Genomic DNA, 27,805 nt, shown 5'->3' on the forward strand with positions numbered 1-27,805 from the left:
TGACAGTAATTGCATTAAGGACCTCATCTCCTACCATCCTTCTATCTTTAATATTGGGCAAGCTATTTGTGTTCTCTTCCGTGAAGACTGATACAAAAAACTTACTTAAAGTCTCAGCTGTTTCCTCATCATCCACCACTAAATCCCCCTTCTTGTCCCTCAAGGGTCCAACATTCACTCTAGCCAGTCTCTTCTTTATATATTTGTAAAAACTTTTACTATCTTTTTTATATTTAGAACTAGTTTAGCTTCATACTCTATCTTTCCTTTCTTTATTGCTTTCTTAGTCATTCTTTGTTGTTTTTTAAATCTTTCCCAATCTTCTAATTCCCCCACTATTTTTAGCCATTCTGAATGCATCAGCTTTTAATTTAATACTTTCCTTTGTTTCCTTCGATAACCATGGCTGGTTATCCCTTCTCCTACAGTCCTTCTTTACCATCGGAATATATTTCTGCTGAGTACCGAAAAAGAATTCCTTAAAAATCATCCACTGTTCCTCAGCTGTCCTACTAACCAATCTGCGCCCCCAATCTACATTAGCCAATTCCGTCTTCATCTTATCATACTCCCCTCTGTTCAAACAGAGGACACAGGTTTGGGACCCTACTTTCTCATCCTCCATCTGTATCAGAAATTCAACCATACTATGATCACTCGTCCCAAGAGGATCCCTAATTCTACCTGCCTCGTTACACAGTACCAGATCTAAGATAGCTTATTGATAGCTAAGTAGTTTGGTCCAATAAGTAACAGTAAATTAAAGCGCAGTGTGTTGGCTGTACTAAATTAACTTTGCACTCTCAAATGTATCCTAGCTCTTTGCTGTTCATACTAGTCTGACATACTGTGCCTCAGGGATCTGTTTTGGGGCCACTGTTGTTTGTAATTTTTATTAATGATCTGGATGAGGGTATAGTTGGGTGGATTAGTAAATTTGCTGATGACACCAAAGTTGGAGGTGTGGTAGATTGTGAGGAAGGGTGTCATAGTCTGCAGGGAGACTTAGATAGGTTGCAGAGCTGGGCCGAGAGGTGGCGGATGGAATTTAATGCGGAGAAGTGTGAGGTAATTCACTTTGGTAGGAGCAACAGATGTGTCGAGTATAGGGCTAACGGGAGGACTTTGAATAGTGTGGATGAACAGAGGGATCTAGGTGTGTGTGTACATAGATCCCTGAAAGTTGGGAATCAAGTAGATAAGGTTGTCAAGAAGGCGTACGGTGTCTTGGCGTTTATTGGTAGGGGGATTGAATTTAGGAGTCGCAGTGTAATGTTGCAACTGTACACTACTCTGGTGCGGCCGCACTTGGAGTACTGTGTGCAGTTCTGGTCCCCGCATTACAAGAAGGATGTGGAGGCGTTGGAGAGGGTGCAGAGGAGGTTTACTAGGATGTTGCCTGGTATGGTGGGGAGGTCCTATGAGGAGAGACTGAGGGATCTAGGGTTGTTTTCGTTGGAAAGAAGGCGGCTAAGAGGGGATCTTATTGAAACATATAAGATGATTAGAGGTTTAGATAGGGTGGATAGTGATAGCCTTTTTCCTCGGATGGAGAAAGCTAGCACGAGGGGGCATGGCTTTAAATTAAGGGGGGGTAGCTACAGGACGGATGTCAGGGGTAGGTTCTTTACCCAGCGGGTGGTGAGGGATTGGAATGCCCTGCCTGCTGCAGTTGTAAATGCGTCTAGTTTGGGGGCGTTTAAGAGATCTCTGGATAGGTTTATGGACGAAAAGGGATTGGTATAGGCTAGTGGGTCATTGTTTTTGTAACTGGTCGGCGCAACATCGTGGGCCGAAGGGCCTGTTCTGCGCTGTAATGTTCTATGTTCTATGTTCTATGTTCTATATCAGATCCATCTGTTGTACTGCTTTCTTGCAGTTAATGGATTTATCCAGTGTACAGTTTTAATGCAGAAGGATTTGTAAGGTTTGTGGTAAATCAGCTTTTCCCACTTCTTGTCACGATCATCCAGTATTCAGTTTCTCTGGGAAGTTGAACCAGGATGTAGAGATGCCGGCATTGGACTGGGGTAAACACAGTAAGAAGTCTCACAACACCAGGTTAAAGTCCAACGAGTTTATTTGACAGTAATTCAAGCTATTCATTCAGACTTAAACAGGAGGTTAGCTGTAAAGACTTGCATTCTAATCAGTATTCTGTAAACTGTATACGCCTTTATGTGCCCTTCTCTGATCAGAACCTTCCACACACTTGACGAAGGAACACCGTTTCTGAAAGCTTGTGGGATTACTATCAAATAAACTCGTTGGACTCTAACCTGGTGTTGTGAGACTTCTTACTAAGTTGAACCAGAGCAGAAGCCACACACCGCGGGTGGCTCAGCTCTGCTGGGCTGCAAACAGGAATGCCAAGAAAGCAATAGTGTTAGCCATTAAAAGGGAGAACGGTCAGACAGTTCAATGCCAACATTTGTGATCAGGATGGTACTTTCCCCCCAAGGTACCAGAAGAAGATAAAAAATAGGCACAAGATTAGGCCCACATAGCCCCTTGAGCCTGCTCCACCATTTAATGCAATCTTAACTGACCTTCAGCTTCACTTTTGCGCCTGCTCCCCATAACCCTTAATTCCTGATGAGATCAAAAATCTGTCTCTCTCAGTTTTAAATCTATTCAACTGTGAAGCAGCCACAATTCTCTGGTGTGGAAAATTCCAAAGATTCAAAATCCTCTGAATGAAGAAAATACTCCTCAGAATCATAGAATCCCTACAGTACAGAAGGAGGCCATTCAATCTATTGAGTCTGTACCAGCCACAATTCCCGCAACCCCATGCATTTACCCTGTCGATCCCCCTGACACTGGAGTCAATTTAACATGGCAAATTAACCTAACCCGCACATCTTTGGAGTGTGGGAGGAAACTGGGGCACCCAGAGGAAGTCCATGCAAACACAGAGAGAATATGTAAACTCCACACAGTGACCCAAGGCTGGAATTGAACCTGGGACCCTGGCACTGTGAGGCAGCAGTGTTCATCTCAGTCCTAAATGATCTGGTCTTAACTTGATACCTCATGTTCTAGATTCCCCAGTCAGGGAAGATATCCTGTCAGTATCTATTCTGTCACTCCCCTTCAGGATCTTGTATATTTCAATGAGGTCACTTCTCCCAAAATTCAGCAAGTATAGTCCCAAATTTACTCAGTCTGACATCCCAGGACCCCACCAAGTGAACCTTCACTGTGCCATCTCTAATACAAGTTGTAAAGTCCACATGGAGACTGATAATTTTTAAAAGAATTTTTGAATTTTCAATGACTGACAGAGAAGACCATGCAAGATTTCAAGAATTAAGTCTGTTACTGTACCAAACAAACCAAATGCAACATTATCTAAACTTCATTTCGTAGGGCACCTTACACTCTAGACTACTTCCAATTAACTTTTAACAAGATTGAAAATCTCCCCCTTTGGTTATGCCTGACACTGTCCCTTAAATAAACATTTACTTTCCCAGCTGAATGTCTTTTAATCCCCACACTGATCTTCACTGGGAGTTAAGAAAGGATTGAAAGGCTTCGTCTGTTTTTTTTAAGAGAAAGCTGAAGGGTGACCTAATCCAGATGTTAAAAATGATTAAATGTTTTGACAGCGTGGACACAGTGAAAACGTTTCATCTTGTGGGGAACAGCATTATTGGAAGTCAGCGATATAAAATAGTCATCAAGAAATCAAATAGGGAATTTGGAAGAAGCTTCTTTTCTCAAAGAGTGGTAAGACACTGGAACTTGCTACCGTAGATAGCGTTTGAAGCAAATAATATAGACACATTTAAAGGGAAGCTAAAGAGTCATGAGAGCTTAAAAAACAAAAATGCTAGATAAAGCCAGCGGGTCTGGCACCTTCTGTGAAAAGAAACAGAATTAATGTTTTGAGTCCAAATGAGCCTTCTACAGAATTTGCATATGAGGAAAAAGGTTTAGGATCCAGTTTATGATGATAGATTTATTTGAGAAAAGATGGGAGAAGGTGCAAGTGAAGCATAAATACTGGCAAGGCAGTCATACTGGGGCAGCATGGTGGCACGATGATTAGCACTGCTGCCTCACAATGCCAGGGACACAGGTTCAATTCCTGCCTTGGGTAACTGTTTACCTGTTCCCTCAGCGTCTGCGTGGGTTTCCTCTGGGTGCTCCGGTTTCCTTCCACAGTCCAAAGATGTACAGGTTAGATGCATTGGCCATGCTCACTTGCCCCTTAGTGTCCTGGGATGTATAGGCTAAAGAGATTAGCAGGGTAAATATGTAGGATGCTCGGAAAAGGCCTGGGTAGTATTGTTGTTGGTGCAGACTTAATGGACCAAATGGCCTCTTTCTGCACTGTAGGGACTCAATGATTCTGTTCTATGATTAACACTGCAATGAAGTTACTGTGAAAGCCCCTTTGTTATTACATGCTTATTCATGTACACTGAGGGAGAATTTAGCATGGCCATCGCACCTAACCAGCACTTCTTTCGGAGTATGGGAGGAAACGAGTACCCGGAGGAAATCCAAGCAGACACAGGGAGAACGTGCAGACTCCACACAGATAGTGAGTCAAGCCAGGAATCGAATCCAAGTACCTGCCATTGTGAGGTAGCAGTGCTAATCATTGTGCCACTGTGCCATAGTGAATGTCTGGAATTCTTTATTTCAGAGAGCTGGATCTGCATCTTAAGCGCTGTAAGCTGCAGGGTTATGGGCCATGTGTAGGAAGATGGGATTGGAAAGGGCATCTTTGGTTCCATGGCTGTAGAGGTTGGGACATTAAGTATGTCCAAATTTGACATAGACAGATTTTTTAATCAGTAAGGGAATCAAGGGTTATGAGGATAAAGTGGAAAAGTGGAATTGAGCATTATATTAGATCAGTCATGACCTTGTTTAATAGGCCGACTGGCCTACCTCTGCTCCTCTTATTCGATAGGGTCTTTTGAGAGACTTTTGGATAAGTACGTGGAACTTAGTAACATAGGAGGTTATAGGTAAGCCTAGTATGTAGGGACATGTTCGGCACAACATGTTTTTCTATTTTTATATGTTTCTATGTCGTATGATCATATGTCAGGTACCAAAAGCTCAGTGTTGCAGAAAACTGACAAGAATATAGGCAGTGCAGGATGAAATTACAAAGGAAATGAGCATAGCAAAGGGGAGGCTTGAAAACAGTGTTGATAAGTTAAATCAAGTAAAAATTCAAAAATATTTTATAAATATTAAATATAAGAAAGAGCCGGCGCCTAAGCAGAAAGATAAATTATGAGTGGAAATGGAAGACATGGTCATGGTTCTTATTTTTAATAACACTGGTGGGACAAAACTGACCTTATAGTTCAGGAGAAGTGTGAAAAATTAGATGGGGTAAACGTAATGAGGGATGAATTATTAAAGTGTTTAAAATCCTGGAAATTGGATAATCAGCAGGATCAAATGGGATATATCACAAGCTGCTGAAGAAATAGCAGACACTCTGTCCTTGTTTTCGAATCTTGTTTGGCTAAAGGCATGGTGCCAGAGGACTGGAGGGCTGCCCATGTACCTTTTTGTTTAATTAGGGAGGAAGGGCTGCAGAATGACAGCCGTGGCTGTTCCTGAACGATACCATGGGGTCCTTGCGTTCATTTCATTAAGCAGACAAGCCTCAATTTAACATTGCATTTGAAAATGTTCACCTCCAGTCTTGCAACTTTCTTTGTGTGGGCAGCCAGCCTGCATTTCATGCAAATTTTAGAGTGGCGGAGAAGAATACTGGCAATGAGTCAAGTTGATGTTGTATGGATATTACCCCTGGTTCAATGTTAAAAGTCATTCCCTTCAGCAGAATTTGTGTTCCCTGTGATCAGAAGTATAGCTTTATAGCACGCTAGTTAATTATTCAATAGTGTGATTTAGGACTTGTTACAGTAATTTGTACTGGTCTGTAGGTTCTTGCAAGTGCCTCCAAATGCATGTCAGCAAGTAAACTTGCCATTAATCCAGTATGATAAATTAATGATCTGGTTAATATACATAAAATACATGACTGAAAATAGCAGGAATTATTAGTTCCTTCTCACTCATAATATTGGAAATGATAAAATATTGTAAGTTTGCTTATCAGCTCTTGAGTTAACCCATATTGATGTTTTGAGTCCTTTGTTGCTCTGATGTAGTTGTATGTTATGTTGCACTTACACAGGAGTTGAAGAAATGCAAAGCACTGGTGCAGGAGTCAGGTCATATTAGTTTCTTTTGTTTCAAAAGATGCCAACTATTTGCAAGATTTTTCCAGGTGCAGTCATTCAGATAAGATGTTAATTAATCTGCTCAAAAGGTGAATGCAGAAGATCATATGCCAGTGTTGCTGGTCACAGGAACACAAGAGTAAGCTATTCAGCCCCTCAACCCTTCTGTTCTGTTCACTTAGTCCACAGCTGATCTATATCTCAACTCCATTTACTCAGCTTTATTCCCTTACTGCCTTATCTAAAAGGGTCTTTGTAAGACCCTTGTCAGACCCCACTTGGAGTACTGTGCGCAGTTCTGGTCGCCTCACTATAGGAAGGACGTGGAAGCTATTGAAAGGGTGCAGAGGAGATTTACAAGGATGTTGCCTGGATTGGGAGGCATGCCTTATGAAGATAGGTTGAGGGAGCTGGGACTCTTCTCCCTGGAGAGACGAAGGTTGAGAGGCGACCTGATAGAGGTTTATAAGATGTTGAGAGGAATAGATAGGGTGGATTCTCAGAGGCTATTTCCCAGGGCTGAAATGGTCGCTACGAGAGGACACAGATTTAAGGTGCAGGGAAGCAAGTACAGAGGAGATGTTAGAGGTAAGTTTTTCACTCAGAGGGTGGTGAGTGAATGGAATTGGCTGCCGTCGGTGGTGGTGGAGGCGAACTCGCTGGGGTCTTTTTTAAAAGACTTCTGGATGAATATATGGGATCTAATGGAATTGGGGCTTATAGATAGGTCTATGGCTTAGTAGGTATAGAAGTGATCGGCGCAACTAGTGGGCCGAAGGGCCTGTTTGTGCTGTAGTGTTCTATGTTGTATAAGTGTGTCGATCACAGCCTCAAAAGCTCAAATTGATGTCGTCTATATGGATTTCAGTAAGGCGTTTGACAAAGTCCCTCATGGTAGGTTGGTACAGAAGATTAAAGCTCATGGGATATGTGGTCAGGTATCTAGATGGGTAGAGAACTGGCTTGCAAAGAGGAGTCAGAGAGTAGTTGCGGAGGGGTCTTTTTCTAGCTGGAGGTCTGTCACTAGTGGTGTGCCGCAGGGCTCGGTACTGGGACCTCTTCTCTTTGTAGTGTATATAAATGATTTGGAAGAGGGAGTAGGTGGTGTGATCAGCAAATTTACTGATGACACCAAGATGGCTGGATTGGCAGGCAGTGAGGAGCAGTGTCTGGCAATACAGCAGGATATTGATAGGCTGGTTGATTGGGCAGATACGTGGCAAATGGAGTTTAATCCGGATAAATGTGAGGTGATGCATTTTGGCCGGAATAATGTAGGGGGAAGTTATATGATAAAGGGTAAACCCGTAAGGAGTATAGAGTCGCAGCGAGACCTGAGGGTGCAAGTGCACAAGTCTTTGAAGGTGGCAGTGCAAGTGGAGAGTGTGGTGAAGAAAGCCTATGGTATGTTAGCCTTTATAAGAAGGGGTATAGAATACAAGCTGGAGTCTAATGTTGCAGTTGTACAGAACGTTGGTTCGGCCGTATTTGGAGTACTGCGTACAGTTCTGGTCGCTTTACTACCGGAAGGACGTGGAGACTCTGGAGAGAGTGCAGAGGAGGTTTACCAGGATGTTGCCTGGTATGGAAGGACTGGGGTATGAGGAAAGATTGAAGAAATTGGGGCTCTTTTCCCTTGAAAGACGGCGACTGAGGGGGGATCTAATAGCGGTATATAAGATTATGAAGGGTATAGATAGAGTAAACAGAGGTAAGCTATTTCCTATAATAGAGACACATAGGACAAGGGGCCATGGACTTAAGGTGTGGGGGGAGCAGTACAACACAGATATTAGAGGGAAGTTTTTCACACAGAGGGTAGTGGGGGTATGGAATGCTCTGCCAAGTAAGGTGGTGGAGGCAAACACGCTAGAGTCCTTTAAGAGTAACTTAGACAGGCACATGGCTGGGTTGGAGATGGGTGGATAGAGGAGAACCTTTTAAATAAGGGTCATTAGCATTGGAGCGTCCCTGGTAATGTAAATGGGTATAGTATGATAATAGTTTTTTTTTCCTCTTTCATTCACAGGTTTTAAGTCGGTCCACCTCGTGTCCAATGAGGGGCATACGGGCGATGGGTCGTACTGCGGCTGCTCTTGGTTGTTCAAGATTGGCCTAGTGCTTCATGTCGTTAGTGTGTGCCTAAACTGGACAAGATACTGGGCAAGACGACAGCTCAGTGACTATCGCTGATTGCTGTGCAGACACATGGATTTGGGCCGGTGTCTGTGGGAGTTTGCGCATTCTCCCCATGCTTGCGTGGGTTTTCTCCGGGTGCTCCGGTTTCCTCCCACACCCCAAAGGTGTGCTGTTAGGTTGATTGGCAGGAATAAATTGTCCCTAAATCAGTTTCCCTCAATCTGGATGGCCATAAAACATTAGATGAGGGTCATGGGTAGAGAGGTGGACTGGTCGTGTTGAGATGGCGGCGCAGGCTCGTTGGGCCGAAGGGCCTGTTTCCCGGGCTGATTTTGTTCTTTGTTCTTTAAATAAAACCACAGAATGTACGGATTTCTTGTGGTAGGACTCCTAGATTTGCATAAATCCTAGTTTTAAAAAAATGCTTCTTTTTCATTCCTGAAAGACCTAACTTTAATTTTTGCATTATACTTGTGTTTTCTGATTCTACCATCAGGAGCAATTTTCTCAATCTGGCAATAGAGAAGATTGAGTGGGTTGGCCACGGTAAATTGCCCCTTAGTGTCCCAAGACATATAGGTTAGGGGACTAACAGGGTAAAGACATGTGATTGCAGGGTAAGCCTGGTTAAGAGTCGGTGCAGATTCGATGGGCCGAATGGCTTTCTTCTGCACTGTAGGGATTCTAAGCCCAGTGCAATTTTGAAGGAAACTAAATTCCTGTTTGTTTTGTCTTACTGAATCCTAGAAATTCTTGGCAATGGCAATTTTACCTCGTTCTCAGCTGTCTGCTGGCTGTTTGGTCGATATCTCTATGAAAAGCTGCAATATCCTGTTGGGTTGGTGGAATCATGTTGGGGCGGAACCCCCATTGAGGCTTGGTCTTCCAAACAAGTCCTCAACAAATGTGGACTTCCTTTCAAGTGAGTTGACAACTTACCATCTTTTGTATCTAACTTAGCTTTCTATTTCTGTGATGCAATAAACAAGCTGAAACTATTTGAACAAATCAATTTCCACCTCCCTAATGAAGGACCTAAGACAGGACAGCATGAGGGAATCTTTTGGCCTCAAGCTTCCTTAAACGGTGTATAGTTTCAGTGACCAATCTTACCAGTCCCCAGAATACTGTTTGCACGATCATCCACCAATAAATTTAAAGTACAGCCATTGCCCAAGTCCTCGACCACCTTAACTCTCTGTGACCTGGGAGCAAGGACAGGTGTTGTACCTTCTATGATTGCATGGGAAAGTGCCATGGGCAGGGAGTGAGGTGTCGGGTGTGATGGACCAGCGTGTCCTGTAGCCTGGAGAGAATGGTCCCTGCGGAATGTTGGCAGGGTGGTGAGGGAAGATGTGTCGAGTGGTGGCATCATGCTGTTGGTGGAAATGTGGAAGATGATCCTTTGAATGCAGAGATTGGTGGGATGAAAAATGAGGACAAGGGGGATCCTATCCTAGTTCTGCAAGGGAGGGAAGGGGATGGGAGCATTGACCCAGGGAATGGGTTGGACACAGTTGAAAGCCCTATCAACCACAGTGGGTTGAAAACCACAACTGAGGAAGAAGGAAGACATATCAGCAGTGCTATTTTGGAAAGTGGCACTATCAGAATAGATGTGGCTGAGCCGAAGGAACTTAGAGAATGGGATGGAGTCCTTACAGGATGTGGGATGCGAAGAGCTGTAGTCAAGGCAGTTGTGGGAGCCAATGGGCTTGTAGTAGATACTGTGGACAGTTTATCACCTGTGGACGGGTCGTGGTCTAGGGGAATGTAGAAGGAAGCATCCAAGAGTTGGCACTCAGCCTCTGCGAGGCAGAAGTCCGTATATCAGACAATAACAGCACTGCGCTGTTGTGACAAGGTCAAGGTTGGTCCTAAGAGAGCGATGCTGTCAGACCAGCTGTTTTTGTTTCAGATTACAGCATTCACAGTATTTTACTTTTATTACAGAAGCTACTTTGCCTGTACAGGTGTTTTCATTGACAAATGAACAGACTTTAGGGGGGAATGGATCAGAGACATTTGGTGTTCACATCTGTGAAGGTGACAGAACTTCGCATCCTCTTTGACCATAAACGAGGTTCCAGAGGACTGGAGAATAGGAGATGTTGTTCCCTTTTTTAAGAAAGGAATCCAGGAAGTTGAAGGCTAATAATCCTGACATCAGTGATGGGGAAGTTTTTGGAGAAAATACTGAGGGACAGGATGTGTGAAATTTGGAGGAAAATGGACTAGTTAATGACAGGCAGCATGGTTTTGTGTGGGGAAGGTCATCTCTCACCAACTTGAATTTTTTGAACAGGTGACATAGATAATGGATGAGGGAAGAGTTGTTGATGTATGGACTTTAGTAAGTCATTTGATAAGGGGCCCACATGGCGGAATGGTACAAAAACTAAAATTGCATGGGACTGGCAAGATGGATTGAGAACTGGCTTGGTTATAGAAGCAGAGAGTAGTGGTGGAAGGATGTTTTTCAGAATAGTGCTGGGACCTCTGTTGTGTGTAATATATTTAAATGATCTAGAGGAAAATGTGGGTGATCTGATGACATGAAGATTGGTGGAGTTGCTGATAGTGCTGAGGAGTGTCAGCTAATACAACAGGATATAGATCGATTGGAGACTTGGGCACAGGAATGGCAGATGGAGTTTAATCTGGACAAATGGGAGGTGATACGTTTTAGGAGTAAATAATACTCTTGGGCGGCACGGTAGTACAGTGGTTAGCACTGCTGCTTCACAGCTCCAGGGACCTGGGTTTGATTCCCGGCTTCGGTCATTGCCTGTGTGGAGTTTGCACATTCTCCTCGAGTCTGCATGGGTTTCCTCCGGGTTCTCCAGTTTCCTCCCGCAGTACAAAGATTTGCAGGTTGGGTTGATTGGCCATGCTAAAATTGCCTCTTAGTGTCCTGGGATGTGTAGGTTAGAGGGATTAATGGGTAAAATATGTAGGGATATGGGGGTAGGGCCTGGGTGGGATTGTGGTCGGTGCAGACTCGATGGGCCAAAGGGCCTCTTTCTGTACTGTAGGGTTTCTATGATTTCTACAAATGGCAGAACCCTTAGTAATATTAACATACAGAGTGATCTGGGCCTGCGGGTCCACAGTTCCTTGAAAGTGGAAGCACAAATGGCTAAGGTGATTAAGAAGGCATATGGCATGTTTGCCTTCAGTTGGGGCATTGAGTACAGGAGTTGGGAAATCATGTTGCAGCTACATAAAACCTTGGTTAGGCTGCATTTGGAGTATTGCATGCAGTTCCGGACAGTACATTATCAGAGAGTGCAAAGAAGGTTCATCTGATTGCATGGTTTCACGGGCTATGAGAGGAGGTTGAATAAGTTGGGATTTCACTGAAAAAATGGAGGCTGAGGGGAGACCTGATAGAGGTATACAAAATTATGAGAGGCATAGACAGGGTGGATAGTCAGGCTTTTTCAAAGGGTGGAAGTATCCATAATATTTATTATACTAGCTGTATAAGACTCTGGTCAGACCCCACTTGGAGTACTGTGCTCAGTTCTGGTCACCTTATTACAGGAAGGATGTGGAAGCCATTGGAAGGGTGCAGAGCAGATTTACAAGGATGGGTGCCTGGATTTGGTGGTGTGCCTTATGAGGATAAGTTGAGAGAGCTTGGTCTTTTCTCCTTGGAGAGATGAAGGATGAGAGGTGACCTGATAGAGGTGTATAAGATGTTGAGAGGTACTGATCGAGTGGATTCTCAGAGGCTTTTTCCCAGGGCTGAAATGGCTGCCACAAGAGAACACAGGTTTAGGGTGCTGGGGAGTAGGTACAGAGGAGATGTCAGGGGTAAGTTTTTCACTCAGAGGGTGGTGGGTGTGTGGAATCGGCAGTGGTGGTGGAGGCGGATTCGATAGGGTCTTTAAAGAGACTTCTGGATGAATACATGGGACTTTGTAGGATTGAGGATTATAGGTAAGCCTCGTAGGTTGAGATATGTTTGGCGCAACTTATGGGCCGAAGGGCCTGTTTGTGCTGTAGTTTTTCTATGTTCTATAATAAGGGGCACAGGTTCATAGTGAGTGGGGGGTGTGCAGGGTGAAGTTTAAGAGAGATTTGCAGGGAAGTGGTGGCAGAAAGTGGTGGGTGCCTGGAATGTGCTGCCAGAGGAGGTGGTGGAAGCAGGCACATTGACAACATTTAAGAGGCATCTGGATGGGTACATGAATAGGGAGGAGATAGAGAGATCTGGACTGAGTAAGGACAGAAGGTTTTTCTCAGTTAAGGTATTGTGATCAGCATAGGCTCGGAGGGCCAAAGGGCCTGTTCCCGTGCTGTAATTTTCTTTGTTCTTTAACAGGTTGAAAAGGATGTGAAAAAGGTATCTTGAATCCTATGTTTTAGAAATAGATGTAAAGTACAAAGGAAAGGAAAAAATGCTCAACTTTTCTAAAACATTGGCTCGGCTTCAGCTGGATGATTCAGTCCTTCATACTATCTGCAGGATAGTGAGACTTTGAAGAGGTTGCTGATAGAGTAAATAAAGACAACTGTTTCCTATGGTTCAAAAATTCGGAACCAGAGAACACAGATTTAAGATCATAATGATGGATCTGAAAGGATGGTGGCAGGAAATTCAGTCAGAATCTTCAAAAGGAATAGTGGAAGAAATTGAAATTTAAAATATATACTAGAATGTTAAGATAAAAATAAATGAAATAACATGAAAATAAGTGGAGGAGAGAGTTCATGCTCTGAAGTTATTGAAGTCAGTGTTCAGTCCAGAAGGCTGTAAAGTGCCTAATCAGAAGATGAGGTGCAGTTCTTCAATTTTACGTTGGGCCTCACTGGAACATTGTAACAAGCCAAGGATGGACTTGCGTCTAAGAGAGCAGGATGGCATGTAAAAGCTCTGTGTCATGCTTGTGATAGACCAAAGGTATTTTGCAAAGCAGTCACCCAGTCTGCATTTGGTCTCTCTGATATAGAGTAGACCGCATTGGGAGCAGTGAATGCAGTAGTCAAGATTTAAGGAGGTGCATGTGAAGCACAACTTCACCTGAAAAGAGTGTTTGGGCCCTGGGATGGTGAGCAGGGTAAAAATAAAGAGACAGGTGTTGACTTCTGGTTGCATGGGAAGAAGCTTGTTGTTTCTTTTGATGTTTAAAGCTTGGTCAATGGTTAAGAGTTAAACTGTTTCATTTTGTTATAAGTATATTTGAACTGTGTCATGAATAAAGCTTGATTTGATAAAAAGGTCCAGAATTTGTCAGTGGAATCACTCCTGAGGTGAAGCATCCTTTCCTCACGTTTATGCCAAAAAAAATTGGTGCCCAATCTGGCTTCTTAATATACCTGGAATTGAACCCTGGTCCCTGACACTGCCACCATGCTGCCCTAACAACCTACAAAGAACACCTCCAAAAGTTGTCTACAGAAATAGTATTTAGTTAATAGTGCTTCTCGCCTGTTTGTTACAATAAATGTCTTTCTATGTGAAATCTTGTTATGCTATTAATTGGAAGTTCACATTTCTTTTAAAGGCTATTGATTTCCAAAGGATTGTAACATTCCCTCCTTTTCAAATACTTTTAAAAGTTCTTAGGAGTTCCTATCAAGTCTATTCTCAGATTCTACATTTTCCTCTCTCTGCTTATTTCTAAAAATACTCCCACTTGTCAGGCTTACCACGATCTAAGCTTTGTCTTTTAATTTAATATTATCTTTAGCTTCCCTAGTCTTTCTTGCTGAGTTTTTGATTTTCAATAGAATGTATTGTTTTGAACATTTTGAATTGTTTCTTGAAATGGTTCCCATTGTTTATTTATTGCCATACCTTTTAGTTTATTTATCCAGTAAACCTTAGCAAGCTCTCCTCATACCTATGTAATTGGTCTTGTTTATGTTTAAGATTTTTATTTGGGATGAGTGAACATCACATTCAAATTTAATGTAGAAAATAATTTTTTAACCAATCTTTTCTCATGAAGTTATTAATTAAATCTGTCTCATCGCAAAATGTTAGATCTACAATTGCTTTATTTCTGGTTGGTTCCATCACATATTGTTACAGGAAACTATTGCAAAAGCCTTCATCTTTGAATTGACTTCTACAGTTATATTTTTTCTATGTATATGAAGATTTAAGTCTCATAGGATTATTACAGTACCTTTGTCATAAACTGCAGTTATTTGTTATTTATCCCTCAGGCCAGTGATATAATTTGTTTTGTGGGGGGCATGTAAACTACTCCCAGCAGCATTTTCTGGCTTTTGTTTTCCTCACCTTCAACCATATTAATTCTTGAAGAATCAGAGAGCTATTCAGCACAGAAAAAGACTCTCCAGCTCATTGAGTTTGAGCTAGTCAAGGACAAAGCACCCAATTCTACTTAATTTTTTGAGCCAAGATTTTCCTCAGTATCCTGAACCTTTTTAAATCTTGCATGGAATGTGGGTGTCGCTGGCTGGGCTTGGAATTATTGTCCATCCCTGAGGGTATTTTAGAATCAACCACATTTCTGTGGATTTGGAATCACACGTTGGTCTGACTAGGTAAGGATGACAGTTTTCTCCCTCAAAGGACATAAGTGAACCAGGTGCATTTTTACTACGACTGACAATGGTTTTATGGTCAACATTACATGTTTAATTCTAGGTTTTTATTGAATTCAAATTTCACCATCTGCCATGGTGAGATTTGAACCTAGGTCTCCAGACCATTACCCTGTGTCTCTGAATTACTAGCCCAATAACAGTGCCACTACACCACTGTTCCCTTCATACTTTATTATCAGGGCTACTCTTTTTCATTCTGCCCATCCATTTGAAATTTTGCAGAATAATGCTAAAGTTATTATTTCCTGATCTTGGTCATTTTGTAACCCTGGGCGGAATCTTCTGCCCTGTCTAGTGGCAGGCTTGGAAGCAAGAAAGTGACGGGTGGGCACCCTTCCACCTTCACCTTTCCAGCCATGCCAAAATTAAATCTGGGGTGATGAGCCTGGTCAGCCCTCCTAACCCACTGTCAATTCAGCCTCTTAAGTTGACAAGGAGCTGCTTTTGAACTGAACTGTGAACTGGCCCTGATACCATGCATAGAGCAAAACAAATGAACCTGTCCTGCAGAAAAGGGAGGAGGGGAAGACGTAGCCCCTTTCCTTACAATCAAAGGCCTGGCACCAGGAAGTTGGTGGGGGGAGGGGGTAGTGCCACTGAGAGCCCTTGATTAGCATGAGAGCTCTCAGTGGATGGGACCTCCTGCCCCCATGGTCTTTTAATGGGATGTAGGCATTGCTGACAGGAAAGGCGTTTGTTCCCCATCCTTGAATTCCCTTGAATGGAGTATCTTGCTAGACTACTTCATAGAAGAGGCCCTTCGGTCCATTGAGTCTGCACTGACACATTAGAAACACCTGAATTCCCACCCAATCTGCCAGCACTTGGCCATACCCCTGAATGTTATGATGTGCCAAGTGCTTATCCAGAAACTTCAAAGGATGTGAGGCAACCAGCCTCTACCACCCTCCCATGCTGTAATTCTACACTGTCATCATCCTCCTGGTAAAAAAAAGTTTTTCCTCACAACCCCCCTAAACCACCTGCTCCTCACCTTGAATCTGTGTTGTCTCGTGACTGACCCTTCAACTAAGCTCCTTTTCCATTTGGTCCACGTCTCTCATAATCTTGTACACCTCAATCAGGTCGCCCCTCAGTTTTCTCTGCTCCAATAAAAACAACCCAAGCCTATCCAACCTCTCTTCGTAACTTAAGTGTTCCATTCCAGATAGCATCCCGGTGAATCTCCTCTGCAGCCCATCCAGTGCAATCACATTCTTCTGATAACGTGACAACTAGAATTTCACACAGTACTCTAACTGTGACCTCACCAAAGTTCTATACAACATCAACATGACTTCCCTATTTTTGTAATCTGTGCCTCAGTTAGTAAAGGCAAGTGTCCCATATGTCCTTTGCACCACCTTACTAACGTCCCCTTCCACTTTCAGAGATCTGTGGACAAATGTGTCAAGGTCCCTTTGTTGCACATAACTTCCTCAAGTCCTACCATTCATTGAATATTTGCTTGTCAAATTACTCCGTCCAAAATGTATCACCTCACACTTCTCAGGGTTAAATTCCGTCTGCCACTTATCTCCTATTTGACATTCTGTTTACCTTCTTTACAAGTCTCCCATGTGTGATCTTGTCCAAGGCTTTGCTGAAATTCATATAAACTGCATCAACTACACTATCCTCGTCTACCTGCCTGGTCACCGCCTTAAAAAATTCAATCAGATTTGTTAGGCATGACCTCCCTCTAAGGGAGCCGTGCTGATTACCCCTGATCAAGCTTTGCAGATAGATGCTGACCTTCAGAATTTTCTCTAATAGTTTCCCTACCATTGATATGAGACTCACTGGTCTGTAGTCCCCTGGTTTAAATAGTGGAACCACATTTGCTGTTCTCCAGTCATCTAGCACCTCCCTATGGCCAAAGAAGAATTGAAATCTGCAATTTCCTCCCTTGCCTTCCACAGTATCCTAGGGCACAATTCATCTGAACCTGGAGATTTATCCATTTCAAGGCTGCCAACACCTTCGATAACTTGTCCTTCCCTGTGTCAATTTGCTCAAGGGCCTCAGTCTCTGTCCCTGAATTCCATACCATCGTCTTCATTCTTTCAGGTGAAGCCAGATGTGAAGTATTCATTCAGTACTCTACCAACATCCTCTGGCTCCACCCATGGATTGCCCTCTTGGTCGCTAATGGGTACTACTCTTTCTCTGGTTATCCTCTTCCCATTGATATACTTATAGAATATCTTGGGATTTTTCCTACTTTTACCAGCCAGTGCTTTCCCATATAGCCTTTTCGCATTCTTAATTGTTTTGTTAAGTTCCACATTCCACATCCACTTTCAATGTCTTACTCATGCCTCCACTGATTTGCTTCCCTTGTACTTTTTAAAAGCTTTTCTTTTCGTTCCCATTGTACTGTGAAAATGTTTGACCATCCTTGGTTCTTTGGGCTTGTTATTCAGACCTTCACCCTAGAGGGAATGTGCTGGGCTTGCACCCTTCCCATTTCCTTTTTGACTGCCTCCACTGCTCTTCTGTAAATTTTCCCATTAGTATCTGTTCCCAGTACCAAAATCTGCTCTCCCCCAAAGCTGCTTTTTTCTTTGCAGCTTGTCTATTTCCTTGTCCATAACAAGCTTAAATTGTATCGTGTTGTGATCGCTATCACTAAAATGCTCCCTCCTGCACCAACTGTTAAGCCATTCAGTCATCTGTACTATCCTCCTATTCCTATGCTTGCTAGCACATTAAGAAGCTTCACATCACCAGGTTAAAGTCCAACAGGTTTATGTGGTAGCAAACGCTACGAACTTCCGGGGCTTGACTCCCTGATGAAGGGTAAAGCCCCGAAAGCTAATGGCGTTTGCTACCAAATAAACCTGTTGGACTTTAACCTGGTGTTGTGAGACTTCTTATTGTATTTACCCCAGTCCAACGCCGGCATCTCCACATCCTTGCTAGCACATGGCAGTCGGAGCAATCCTGAGATTATGGCCCTTTTTAGTCTATTGCTGAACTTCCTGAATTCTTAATGCGTGACTTAGAACATAGAACAGTACTCGATGTTGTGCTGAGCTACGTCCAAACCCAAGATCAAGCTATCCCACTGCCTGTCATTCTGGTGTGTCCATGTGCCTATCCAATAACTGCTTGAAAGTGGGCATAGACAAGATAGATTGTCAATATCTTTTCCCAAAGCTAGGGGAGTCTAAATTTAGAGGGCATAGGTTTAAGGTGAGAAGGGAGAGATACAAAAGTGTTCAGGGGGGCAATTTTTTCACACAGAGGGTGGTGAGTGTCTGGAACAAGCTGCCAGAGGTAGTGGTAGAGGCAGGTATAATTTTATTTTTTAAAAAACATTTAGATAGTTACATGGGTACGATGGGTATAGAGAGATATATGCCAAATGCAGGCAATTGGGATTAGCTTAGGGGCTTTAAAAACAAAGGGGTGGCATGGACAAGTTGGGCCAAAGGGCCTGTTTCCATGTTGTAAACCTCTATGGCCTCTAAAGTGTCCGACTCCACTATCACAGCAGGCAGTGTATTCCACATCCCAACCACTCTCTGAGTAAAGAATCTACCTCGGACATCCCTCCTATATCCCCCATCATGAACCTTAAAGTTATGCTCCCTAGTAACAGCTACATACACCCGAGGAAATAGTTATGCACGACCACTCCATCTATCCCTCTCATCATCTTATAAACCTCTATTAAGTCACCTTTCATCCTCCTCTGCTTTAAAGAGAAAAGCCCCAACTCCCTCAACGTTTCCTCATAAGACCTACTCTCCAAACCAGGCAGCATCTTGGTAAATCTCCTCTGCACTCTCTCCAATGCTTCCACATCCTTCTTATAGTGAGGTGACCAGAACTGCACACAATATTCCAAATGTGGTCTCACCAAAGCCCCGTATAGTTGCAGCAGAATCTCCTATTACTACATTGTCCTGCCTTTCTTTCCCCCTCCTGTCACACTGGCTGTTTGTGGTGCCAGAAGTTTGGCTCTGTCTGCACTCGTTGGAGGAACCAGCACCCTTAAAGGCCTCCAAAATGGAGTACCGATTAGTGAGCAAAATCCCAGGAGACTCCTGAACCACCTGCCTATCTCTCTTGGACTGTGTGGTGGTCATCTATTCCCTTTCTTCCTCAAGTCCCTTCAGCTGTGATGTAACCACCTCCCTAAATGTGCTATTCTCAATGCTTAGGCTCGCAGATGCTCTATACTGTCTCCACCTGTTGCTGTTCCATCTCTGAAACTCTGGAGCAAAACACAGCTTTGAGCTCTCCTGCATGACTAAACCCTTTAAGTTCAAAAACTTCATCAGATTTTTTCTAAAAAGAAAATAATTCCTATCCATTGCCAAAACAATGAGTTTCAATTTAATATGGGTTGTAAGTACTCTCCAGGACTTACTCAGCAATCAGCTGCATCTGTTGGTCTTATGACAATTTCAGAGGGTAATTAAGGATCAATCACATTGCTGTGGCTCTGAAGTCACGTGTAGGCTGGACTCTTTCTGATGTTATGGTCCCACCAATGGCATACCCCTGCCGTGGGTTTCCCGGTGGCAATGGATGCATTCAGTGGGAAACCCCATTGACAACAGTGGGACCAAAAGATCCCGCCACCAGTGAGCAGCATGCTGCTTCCTGCCATTGTGAAACATGCTGGGGGGTAGGGAGGACAATCCCATTCTTTGATTTTTGAACTTTGAAATGAACCAAATGAGAATGGACCTTTACAGGGATACATCAAATATTGATCAAGAGTTTCTGCTTCGGGTGCAATCAGTGATCTGAGTACAATTTTATTTACTTCAGTTTATATTTATGCTCATTGGCATATTGCGGAATGTGAAATTTTTTTTGAATCAATGCAATCAAGCAGTATATTAGAACATAGTTGTTTAGATTGTCCTTAAGATACATTAACTGATATATTTAGGAGTGGTAGTCTGGTGTCAATTTAATAATATATCTGAAAGTGGATTTATCTCAAAATTTTGGTCAGAATATTTGGTCCTGTAAGTAACCTGATTTTAAGATAATTGAAAATAATTGTACTAAATTATTTACTTTGGTGTACAGTAAATAAAATTATTATAGACCTGAGATTAGAATAGTAGGATATTTTGTCTTTGGTGCAGAAGCGATGGGCTGAAGAGCCTTTCCTGTGCTGTAGACCTGTCTGATTCTATGCCTAGCGGTGTCCATTCATCCAAAGGAGCAGCTTGATTTTTAAGCTTCTGTTTCTGAAAATGATCGCAATTAGTGATGATGAATTTACCTGGGGTGGAGAGAAGTCAGCGTCGCTGGTCGGGCCCAGTTGGCGCGGTGGGGCCAGGCCCAGTCGACGTCCCGGGCATTTTCTGAATCTGCAGCTGATTTGTATTGAGTACAACTTGCGTTTGAATATTTGTGATTTTTTTTGTTGGCTTAGTCAATATCTGGCGAGTTAGACTGGGAAAAAAAGCAGTCAACTGAGCAGAAGTGGCATCAAAACTGATTTATTAAGAGATCGATTTTGAGTCATATAATAATGAAGGGCTAGGGGATAGATTGGAAAAAAGCGAGTTCAGGGCTGATGTGAGGGAGTGAGTCTTCATGCAGTGTCGATACCTAAGCGTTCAGGGCTTTTGACTGATTTTGTGTTTTGGCCAAAGATGCTGATGGTGTGAGAGGTGTGTTGGGGTTCCAAGGAATGATGAACTTGTTGGGCCGAATGATATCCTCTTTCTGCACCTTTCTTTCTGCTCATTGACAATAGACTGGAAGAGAAAATACCTTTCTATGAAGGGTGTTAAGGTGGAAAAGTTTTGGAGATGATTTCACAAGTTATCAGGATGAACTTTAGCGAATGGAGGAGAATGTGGGCTAATGAGAGAAGAAGATATCACCCTGTGCAAAATTAATATGTGATTTGTTATGAACTGTTTACAAGTTTATTTGAACTAGGAAATTGCTTCTTGCAGATTATTCCAATATGGCTATGTTCCTAGTTGTTTGTCTGATAGCTTGACCCTTTTTCATTCCAGTGTTGATTTAGAAAGTGAGATGAATAAAGAAACTGGCCCTCATAAATCCACCGTCTTGTGGAATGCAATGATATACCCTTTACGTAGGATGGCAATCAAAGGAGCCATTTGGTACCAAGGTGAGATATTTACTGTATAAGAATGTATGGATTCAGTGCGTTGAGTCACAGTCTGATATTTTACTTCATCTGCCGGGCCCTGTTGGCGTCACGGGCATTTTCTGAATCTCTAGCTGATTTGTATTGAGTACAACTTGAGTTTGAATATTTGTAATCTGTTTTGTTGGCTTGGTCAATATCTGGCGAGTTAGACTGGAAAAATAACAGTCAACCGAGCAGAAGTAGAGCGCAGTTAATAAATCCACAAAAGGAGGGAATGCAGTGTTCTTGTACCACTAATGGAAACCTGTACTTGGGCTTGATTTCAGAGAGATAAGGACTGAGGAATATTTAAAGTAGGAATTTGGGAGGTGAGGTATGTACATGTGTATAAGATTACAAAATCTGCAATGCTGAATCTTACACATTAGTAGTGTGGCAAGGAACAAACAGAAGACGAATTAGATATGAAACTGGTGATTTACTAGACAAGATTATATATAAAAGGCATATGGGGTGAGTGAATGAAGGGGTTATACACAAATGTTAGCATAGTAGCAAAAATGGGAATGTCAGAAGGGTTAATGCATAAACACTCTGGACATGATGGGTGTACACACAGTAAGAAGTCTCATAGCACCAGATAAAAGTCCAACAGGTTTATTTGGTAGCAAATGCCACTAGCTTTCGGGGCTCTGTCCCTTTGTCAGGTGAGTGGGGAGTTCTGATCACAAAGAGGGCACGTAAAGGCACACAATCAGTTTACAGAATACTGATTAGAATACAGGTCTTTACAGCCGATCAAATCTTAACAGACGCTGCAGACACTGTGAGTGGAGATAGCATTAAGCAGAGGTCAAAGAGATCTGTATTGTCTCCAAATAATACACATCTCAGGCCATTGGCCTCTGATCTTCAGGTAATTGTTCTCCAAGGCGGCCTTCACAACACATGACAGCACAGAATCGATGAGCAGAGACTGATAGCCAAGTTCCGTACGCATGAGGATGGCCTCAACCGGGATCTTGTGTTCATGTCACACCATTTGTAACCCCCATACCCTGACTTGTCTGGGCTCGCAACATCTCACTAACTGACCTGGCTGGAGACATCTCTCTAACCTATGCTTAAATTTATATGCATAAAATATGCATTAAATCTAAATTTCCTGAAGGTTTGAAATAGCAGATCTAAAATTGGCGGCATGTTTGTATCATGTTGTTACGTCAACCTCTGGCAGGTTCGTCCTTGTAATGATTTGTATACCGTGAATATTCATCAACCTAAAACAGTTTTCAATGAAGTCCTAGCTTCGAGATAAATTCAGCAGAGCAGAAGAATCTCGTTGTACCCAGTTCATGATCATTTAGATGACGATATAGCAGTATCAGCTGACAGAAGGTTTCATCAATGAAAAGCTGTCTCCTCATTAGGTTTCAAGCATGTCATTGATACTTAGAATTTTAATGATAGTTATTGAAATGCAAGGTAACATAACAAGGAAGCCTTGAATCACAACAGTGGTTTATTGAACGATAGTTAAAACTATATGCAAAGAAACTCAGAAAAGATACTCAAATTCCACTGATTCCTGGGCTCTCACTGCAGGATCCACCTACCAGGAACTACACCCTAACACCTGATGTGCTGTGATTTGCACACTTCTTGCTGATAGACTGGGGGGTCATGTGACCCATGAACGAATGCCCCTGGGAAAAGTGAGAGAGAGAAAGTGTAACCATGCTCAGTTCTGCTTGCAATATCAGGAATGATGTACAGTTGACAAAATCCCAGACACGGACTCTCACTGGAGTATGGATCCCATAGTGGGAGGCGATGGTATAGTGGTATTCTGGAGACCCAAGGTAATGCTCTGAGGACCTCAGTTACCCGGTACTGGGTTTGAATCCCAACACTCCATTGCCAATTGTCTTAAAAACCCATCTGGTTCTAAACCCACAGCAATGTGATTAACTCTTAAATGCCTCTGAACTGACCTGGCAGGCCACTTAGTTCAAGGGCAATTAAATGTGGGCAGTAAATGCTGGCCTCTCAGTGATACCCACATCCCATGAAAGAATAAAACAAAACCCAATGACTGTTGGCATGGTAGCACAGTGGTTAGCACTGCTGCTTCACAGCTCCAGGGTCCTGAGTTCAATTCCCGGCTTGGGTCACTGTCAGTGTGGAGTTTGCACATTCTCTTCGTGTCTGTGTGGGTTTCCTCCGGGTGCTCCGGTTTCCTCCTGCAGTCCAAAGATGTGTGGGTTAGGTTGATTGGCCGTGCTAAGAAATTGCTCCTTAGTGTTCAGGGATGCGTAGGTTAGAGGGATTAGTGGGTATAGTATATAGAGATGTGGGGGTAGGGCCTGGGTGGGATTGTGTTTGGTGCAGACTCGATGGGCTGAAGGGCCTCTTTTTGCACTGTAGGGTTCCATGGTCTATGGTTATCACCTTGGTGTGGGTTTGTGACACACTCAGCCTTTAAGAAATGTGTTTGTGTCATGTATCTTGTTCACATTTTTTTTTAGCAGTTAGTTCCATTATCGGTGCGCTTGTCTGTGCCCAGTAGCCTACATTGTTACTGCAGCAGCACATTGATCTTAATTGTGGAATGTTTGTTTTAATCTGGATTAATTCAAGGTTGTTAGTTTTGTGTTTTTCCTGGGGTTTTTCAGAGTGGGGCTAGATTTGGATTTTGACAGGAAAAGTCATGTGAGTGGTCAGGACTAGTCTAGGCAGAGAAAAACCCAGATCAGTTGCTGTTTGGGCGCTGTAGCGAGAAAAAATAACCGTCTATCTTTTTCTCTCTCTGGATCTGGAGATTAGCATCTGCCAGAGAAAGGATCTCTTTCTCTGAAGTTCTGCTGCTTGAAGATAGATCTTTCTCTGGAAACTGCAGTATGGTAGTCAGAAGACAGATGTTTTTCTGATCTGTCCGGAGAGGTTAAAAGGTTGGAGGTCAAGCATCCATGTGAGCATATCTGTTTTTGGTGCCTGAAGTAGAATTTATATCTATGTAGGTAGTCCAAAGATGTGAGGGTTTGGTTGATTGGCCATACTAAGAAATTGCCCCTTAGTGTCCAGGGATGTATAGGTTAGAGGGATTAGTGGGTATAATATGTAGGGATATGGGGATAGGGCTTGGGTGGGATTGGGTGGGCCGAAGGGCCTCTTTCTGCACTATAGGGCTCTATGATTCTAGATGTTGCTTAAGTTTGAACTATAGAAAAAGTTAGCTGTTTGGAATTGTACTTTATATTTAAATTGGTAAAAGTTATTCTGATTCTCTTTGTTATATTCTAACTGTTGTTAAGTAAAGATTGTTTTCATAAAAACTATCCAGTGGGTCGATAGAATCACACCTGGAGCGAAATACCTTATGTTCACCCTGTTGCCAAAATCAAATAAAGTTGGGGTATAGGCTAACTTCACAATCTACCGTAGATTTCTGATCTGGTCCCTAACAGGTTTCACAAACACTGACTCTCACTGAGATGCGGGTTCCACACACTGACTCTGACTGGGGTACAGGTTCCACAAACACTGACTCTGACTGAGATACAGGTTCCACACACTGACTCTCACTGGGGTACAGGTTCCACACACATTGACTTTCAAAGGAGTATGAGTCCCACATACAATGTGTACAAAAGCAGGGAAGTTATACAGGACCTTTATAAAACTGTGAACAGGCTTCAATGAGAATACTGACTCTGGATCTGGTCCCCAAACATTTGGAAGAATGAGAGAGTCTGTGAGAGAGTGCAATGGATATTTACCAGAAAGGTTCCAGGAATTTAGCTATAAATTTGGGTTGGAAAAGCATCAGTTAATTTCGGTGGGAGAGGAAAGGTTGAGAGAATGCATAAAGTAAATAATTTTTAGCTAAATGGTGCAGGGGAGTGTAAGGAAGAATGTTTCTTCTAAATGGTAATAACTATGAACTTGCTACTAGAACAGATGGTGAAAGTGGAGACGATGAAATATTTCACAAGGAAATTGGATGGGCGATTTGAAGGAAATTGCAGATCTGTGAGGATAGAGCAAGAGACTGGGACTGATTGGATTGTTCTACAGAGAACCAGCATGGGCTGAATGACCTCCTTTTGTATCATAATGGCTCCATGAATCTCCAAGCCACACACCATCCTGACTCAGAACTATATAATAATTTCTTCCCTGACACTGGATCGAACACAGTAAGAAGTCTCACAACACCAGGTTAATGTCCGGCAGGTTTATTTGATAGTAAACGCCACAAGCTTTCGGAATGCTGTTCCTTCGTCAGGTGAGTGGACAGTTCTGATCAGAAACAGGATGTATAAAGGCGCACACAGTTTACAGAATACTGATTAGAATGTGAGCCTTTACAGCTAATCTGCTATTCGAGTCAAAGGTGCAGACAATGTAAGTGGAGATAGCATTAAGCATAGGTTAAAGAGATATGTATTGTCTCCAGACAGGACAGTAAGTGTGCTGTTGCAAGTCGAGGCAAGTCATGGGGGTTACAGATAGTGTGACATGAGCCCAAGATCCCGATTGAGGCCATCCTCGTGTGTGCGGAACTTGGCTATCAGTCTCCGCTCAGTGACTCTGCGCTGTCGTATGTCATAAAGAACAAAGAACAAAAACAGCCCGGGAAACAGGCCCTTTGGCCCAACGAGCCCGCGCCGTCATCTCAACACCACCAGTCCCCCTCTCCACCCACGATCCTTGTCTAATGTTTTATGGCCATCCACATTGAGGGAAACTGATTTAGGGTCAATTTATTACTGCCAGTCAGCCTAACAGCACATCTTTGGGGTGTGGGAGGAAACCGGAGCACCCGGAGAAAACCCACGCAAGCACGGGGAGAATGCGCAAACTCCCACAGACACTGGCCCAAATCCAAGTGTCTGCACAGCAATCAGTGATAGTCACTGAGCTGTCGTCTTGCCCAGTATCTGGTCTAGTTTAGGCACACACTAACGACATGAAGCACTAGGCCAATCTCGAACAACCAAGAGCAGCCCAAGTGCGACCCATCGCATCATGAAGGCTGCTTTGGAGAACGTTTACACGAAGATCAGAGACCAAATGCCCATGACTGTTGAAGTGTTCGCCAACAGGAAGGGAACAGCCTTGCCTGGTGATTGTCGAGCGGCGTGCATTCATCCGTTGTCATAGCGTCTGCATGGTCTCCCCAATGTACCATACTTCAGGACATTCTTTCCTGCAGCATATTAGGTAGACAACGTATGTGCAGTATACCTGGTGGATGGTGTTCTCACGTGAGATGATGTCATCCATGTCGATGATCCGGCATATCTTGCAGAGGTTGCTGTGGCAGGGTTGTATAGCGTTGTGGTCACTGTTCTCCTGAAGGCTGGGTAGTTTGCTGCGGACAAGGGTCTATTTCAGGTTGTGCGGTTGTTTGAAGGCAAAAAGGCGGGGTGTGGGGATGGCCCTGGCGAGATGTTCATTTTCATCAATGACACATTGAAGATTTCGGAGAAGATGTCATAGCTTCTCTGCTCTGGGGAAGTACTGGACAACGAAGGGTACTCTGTCCATCGTGTCCTGTGTTTATCTTCTGAGGAGGTCGATGCGGTTTTTCGCTGTGGCACGTCGGAACTGTCGATCGATGAGTCAAGCGCCATATCCTGTTCTTCTCCGCACACATGAGGACAGCCTTAACCGGGATCTTGAGTTCATGTCACACTATCTGTAAACCCCATGACTTGCCTGAACTTGCAACATCTCACTTATTGTCCTGTCTGGAAACAATACACATCTCTTTAACCTATGCTTAATGCTATCTCCACTCACATTGTCTGCACCTTTAAGACTTGAAAAGCAGATTAGCTGTAAAGACTTGCATTCTAATCGGTATTCTGTGTGTGCCTTCATATGCCCTGTTTCTGATCAGAACTCTCCACCACTTGATGAAGAAACAGCGTTCCGAAAGCTTGTGGCGTTTACTATCAGATAAACCTGTTGTACTTTAACCTGGTGTTGTGAGACTTCTTACTGTGCTTACCCCAGTCCAACGCCGGCATCTCCACATCATGCCTGGATCAAAAAAACCAGAACTCCCTTCCTAAGAGCGCTCTAATTAACCCATGTGCAACAAATGCTGGTTTTGGCAGCAATGTTCATATCCCAGGAACACACATATTGGGATGCAACACTGAATGGTTACACATGTGAAGGGACAGGAGGGATCTTTTACGTAAAGGTGGCGTGAAGGTACATTTAGATTTGGCACACAGAAATTAACCTTACAATTTCTACTTCTAAACAAATCGTAGATCACCTGTGAGGTAACTGGACATTGGTTGTCCTTGTTTTCTTCTTCAGCATCTTTCATGAGAGGGTGTTAAGCTCCAGCCATCATGAGTTTTAAGTTTATTTATTAGTGGCACAAGTAGGCTTACATTAACACTGCAATGAAGTAACTGTGAAAATCCCCTAGTTGCCACACTCCGGCGCTTGTTCGGGTATACTGAGGGTGAATTTAGTATCTAACCTGCACATCGTTTGGACTGTGGGAGGAAACTGAAACACCAGAGATAACCCACGCAAACATGGGAAAATGTGCAAACTCCGCGCAGACAGTGACCCAAGCCAGAAATCGAACCCGTGTCCCTGACGCTGTGAGGCTGCAGTGCCATTGTGCTCCATTAAGGACTAACGAAGAAAAAACAAAGAACAGTACAGTACAGAAACAGGTCCTGTGGCCCACCAATGCATCTGTGTCTTGGCCCAC

At 43.2% G+C, this 27,805-nt stretch overlaps 1 protein-coding gene across 3 annotated transcripts in view; it reads left to right on the forward strand.

Moving 5' to 3' along the window:
• Nucleotides 1-27,805, forward strand: part of siae (sialic acid acetylesterase) — a 110,932-nt gene that overhangs the window by 29,090 nt on the left and 54,037 nt on the right. For all 3 annotated transcript variants that reach the window (XR_013889643.1, XR_013889642.1, XM_080214699.1), the window contains exons 5-6: nucleotides 9,114-9,288; nucleotides 20,957-21,075. Coding sequence is in view for 1 of the 3 variants with exons in the window: in XM_080214699.1 (XP_080070825.1) it covers nucleotides 9,114-9,288; nucleotides 20,957-21,075 (294 nt within the window). In the remaining 2 variants the exon portion in view is untranslated. The remainder of the gene's footprint in view (nucleotides 1-9,113; nucleotides 9,289-20,956; nucleotides 21,076-27,805) is intronic.

This window comes from Carcharhinus amblyrhynchos, chromosome 29 (genome assembly GCF_965287045.1).
Source record: "Carcharhinus amblyrhynchos chromosome 29, sCarAmb.v2.hapA, whole genome shotgun sequence".
NCBI classification, from domain to species: Eukaryota; Metazoa; Chordata; class Chondrichthyes; order Carcharhiniformes; family Carcharhinidae; genus Carcharhinus; species Carcharhinus amblyrhynchos.